Source organism: Sinocyclocheilus rhinocerous, unplaced genomic scaffold (assembly GCF_001515625.1).
Source record: "Sinocyclocheilus rhinocerous isolate Xijiao unplaced genomic scaffold, SAMN03320098_v1.1 scaffold19074, whole genome shotgun sequence".
NCBI classification, from domain to species: Eukaryota; Metazoa; Chordata; class Actinopteri; order Cypriniformes; family Cyprinidae; genus Sinocyclocheilus; species Sinocyclocheilus rhinocerous.
In genome coordinates this window covers 1-4065 of record NW_015639206.1, presented here as the reverse complement: position 1 = coordinate 4065, position 4065 = coordinate 1, and the positions used below count along the sequence as shown (strand labels likewise).

General features: G+C 36.4%; 1 protein-coding gene across 1 annotated transcript in view; it reads right to left on the bottom strand.

The window, feature by feature from the left end:
• LOC107751038 (legumain-like) overlaps nt 1–3653 on the bottom strand; it is a 5984-nt gene extending 2331 nt beyond the window's left edge. Inside the window, exons 1-6 of the mRNA XM_016566607.1 lie at nt 3197–3653; nt 2188–2276; nt 1938–2035; nt 1637–1718; nt 1480–1562; nt 1283–1358 (exon numbers count right to left, since the gene is read on the bottom strand). Coding sequence (XP_016422093.1) covers nt 1283–1358; nt 1480–1562; nt 1637–1718; nt 1938–2035; nt 2188–2262 — 414 coding nt within the window. The 5' untranslated portion in view covers nt 2263–2276; nt 3197–3653. The remainder of the gene's footprint in view (nt 1–1282; nt 1359–1479; nt 1563–1636; nt 1719–1937; nt 2036–2187; nt 2277–3196) is intronic.
• Nucleotides 3654–4065: the final 412 nt, after the last annotated feature.

Here is a 4065-nt window from a genome sequence, read left to right as displayed (position 1 = left end):
TTAAGTAAAGAGATCGAAATGAAGGGAAAAACAAATATAAATGAATATAAAAATATAGCCAATAATAATAGGCTAATAATGATAATAATATACAAATATTACAGGGAAAAGATGATCAGTTAATGCATTTACAAGACTGTGGGATAGATAAAAATGTTTTCTTGCAGGCCTATTTTATTTTATGCACTTTATGTAACATTTATTCATGATAAACTTCATCTGAATGCTGACTATTGCACGTAACCGCCTACAGTCCGTTAGCCAAGGCCTATGGTTAATATAATAATTTAATAATGTAATAATTTGTATAATAATTAATATAATGATTTCTTAATTCTAAATAAAATATTAATGAATCCATCTCTGATAATCCCGGGTTGCTATGGTCACGCAGGTTTGTTTACGCATTAAACTCGTATCATAATATCACGTTCCCACAAGTTAATATGACGTTCCCACTAATTAATATCTAAGTGAACCGAACATGTCACCTCCCGGTCACCGCATACTTCTGATAAATATTGCCCTTTAATGGAAAAGATCATTTATGACCCGTGCGCACGTGCTGTAAAATATGCATGGCTCGCTTCTTAAAGATGAATAAATTCAAATTCAGAGTTGTCTTTAAATCATAGTACTTTTGGAAACTCAAGTAAAAAATACCTGGTTTACTGAATTAATATTTAAACAGGCAACAGATATGGAAAGTAGCTAAAGCCAGCTTGAAAAGTCGCTAAATGTCGCTAGATGACGTCATGCGCTAATTAGCATATTCATGACGTCATTGCGCCGTATTGCCTTTTACATTTGTTTGCCTCTCTGTGCACAGACTGTATTTTAATGCAGCCAAATTCTCAATAAAACTGTTTTCATTTACATATTTTACTGTTTCTGTTGTCAGACAACGGGATGAATATGAAATACTGAAATGCGGCCCTTTAAGACTACCCAGCTCTCCCTTTCAAGATGTTAATGTGCACAAAAATCCTGATTTATAATCGAGTCATCGTCTGATGAAATCAAATACACATAACATAAGACATGAAAAAGGCAATACCTCCCACATGAAAAAAAAATATATAGTAATTTATAGTAAATACTATAGTGTTTTTGAACCATACTATAGTAAAGTGTATTATACTGTATATATTATAGTATTTACAACACTTTAATGAATGCTACAGCATACTGTAGTATTAACTATAGAGAACGGATAAACTGTAATAAATACTGTAGTACACTTTAGTTTTTAAAGTTAGTTTTTAGAGGTAACAAAACTTACAGTGCTGTTAGGAAAACTAAACCTGCTTGAACCTCCATGATCTGACAGATAGATGAATATTGTGTCCTTCCCTCCACTGTGTGACACAAAAAAGATAACATTTATATCGGTCATTATCATTTTAAATGAAACAATATCATCATCTTCCGTCCTTATCCTTATTTGTATCAGAACTGTAACTGACTAATGAGACAAACCTTGTAATGACTTTTGGCTTGGTCTTTTTCACAGCAGAGCTGTCTCCTCTGAGAGCAGCCAGGAAGTTTCCAGGTGTTACATCCTGTAAGACAGTCAGAATTGTGCTCAGATATAGGATGAAAACGTCTGTTTCGTGTTTGACACAAGGAACATTACCTCTCCAGTGTAGTCTTTTGGAACCCCTGGATACACATTCGGTCCGTTTGGTTTATTAATTATGCTTCCAGGATAAGGGTTTCTGTAAAGGAAGATAAAACATTATGTGGGGCATTGTGTGGCAAAACACTATTATGTCCCATCATACGTGTGATAAAACATTGGATATAATATTAATTAGGGAGGATTTTAATGGTACAGCATGACAGTAAAGATCTATGTGAACGCTGTGTTAAATCTGCTACAAATGTACATCAGCCACGTGTCACATGACTTTCAAAATCTGCAGGAAGTCTCTTACTTCTTATTATAAGCAATGTCATCATACATCATCACCACGATCTGCTCGTCAGGAATCCCGTTCTGATGTACTATCTGATAGGCGTGACACACATCAGCCTGAAATGGAGACTTTTCTTTACAAACTGTAGCATCATGGAGCAAGGTGCTAGAAACACTGTAAGATCAATGGCTTGATTCACAGAGAAGGCACATACTCACAAGAAAAATAAACAGAATGTCAAAAAATACTGTCACTGTAGGCCACATACCTGGTGCCTGTAATTGTTCCATGTCTTTGAACCAGCCACAAGCATTACCCACTGTTTTCCATTTGCTCCACCCATTTCAAGAGCAAAGTCTAATTCAGTTAGAAAACAGTGTGTTATTGTAATGCTCCAGTTGTAATAACAATTGAAATGGTAATATTAATATAGTAATATTCATGTAATGCAAAGTACAGGTTTGTTATAAAAATACCCAAACTCAATCTACTTTACTCCTGATGCACAGTGATCCTGGTATCTGGGAGGAGGGAAAACACGTGTTTTACAATCACCTCATTTCATCTTTATCCTGTAGGGGGTTTCCATGCCATGCAAAAAGAAAGTGAAACTAGACAAGTCAAAAGCACAGACACGGCTGTTCGGGATGTTCTGACGACAAAATTAAAAGAGTAACTCTTTATTCCTGAATAGAGGCAGGTGTTAAAAGACATTTGGTCTTTAAAAAATAAAAAATTAAAATACTCAAATGCTCAAAATATACTCAACTTTACGTTAGCGTATTTCTTAGCTTATTTCCTCATCTCCACGATAAATCATCTTGATGAATCTTCATGAAAGCTTTTTTTTTTTTTTGTGGCATGGTCGTGTACTGTGATTTGTTGCACTGTGGTCCATTTAGACCTCAACTACTTTTTACATGCGCGGTGCGTACGGATAACGGATCATCTACAGTCTGCTGAACCACTACCAAACACACCACAAAAAGATCAACTGTGCATCAGGGTCGTAGATCTGTTTACCTGAATATACACTCTTAAAAATGCTGAGTTGTTTTTAGGGTAAAATATGGACAGAGCCAACTGTTGGGTATAAATTAAACTAGGCTCGATTATTATTACACAATAGTGTGTTGAAACAAACCATCATTTTGGGTTGGAAACAACTCCATTTTTTAGATTGTAAATGTTCAATGAATTTAAATACAACAATGAAACGAGTGCAAATATAACAAAGAAAGCACCCCAACCAACAGGAAAAATAGATAAAAACTTACCGGTGGTTTTGGCACCCCTCCTTTTGGTCTACAGGCAGAGATTTCTTAGGACAAGCCCCAAACTGTTAGAGATGATGATAGAATGAAGACACAGGCTGTTCTTCACTAAAAGAATGTTCAGGAAGGAAAGCGAAACTATGCAAACAGGAATAAGGTGCTAGATAAAAGAAAGTGAAACCATTCAAATCGTGGTAGGCGTGGTAGTTTTTAATCATTTTCATCACGTGCAACAAGGCGCAACATCAGGACCAATGAATACATTGGCCGTGAGGCCCGTGACTTTCTCTTTTGATTTGGCCCGCTTCTTTATTTTAATTTATTTCTAATGATCTATTATTACTTTACAGTATTACTGTCCGCCGATGCACACTAGTGTTGTCGGACCTGTAGATTGTTTGCATTGTTCCGAAACAGGGAATTTGTTACAATGTTACATTTTCTTCTTGGTTCGGTTCGCTTTCACAAGGCAACATTGAAAAACGTACCAAACTGTGTTTATGCAAGTCATGTGAGTAAAGCTGTCCTCTTATTGGTCAGAGTTCACCTGTTTACGCTCCTCTGCGTCATTCATCAAGATGGATTAGGCTTGTTCCAGATGAACTACACTGGCCTGCCACCGGCTGGCGAGATCTGCCGCTTGCAGTCGGGGACGGAATTAAAAGCGGAGACATCAAGTCGGACACTGTCTGCTCCCGGAGTCCCGGTAGTGACGCTCTCACGGTGTTTATCACAGATGAAGCGATTTAAATGCCAAATAGACGTTTCAGAAATGTTTTCATGAGCAACAGAAACACTTTTCATATACTGCTTAATACAGCGCCATATGTTCAAGAATAAAGTTCAACATAAATATATACTATTTAAATACC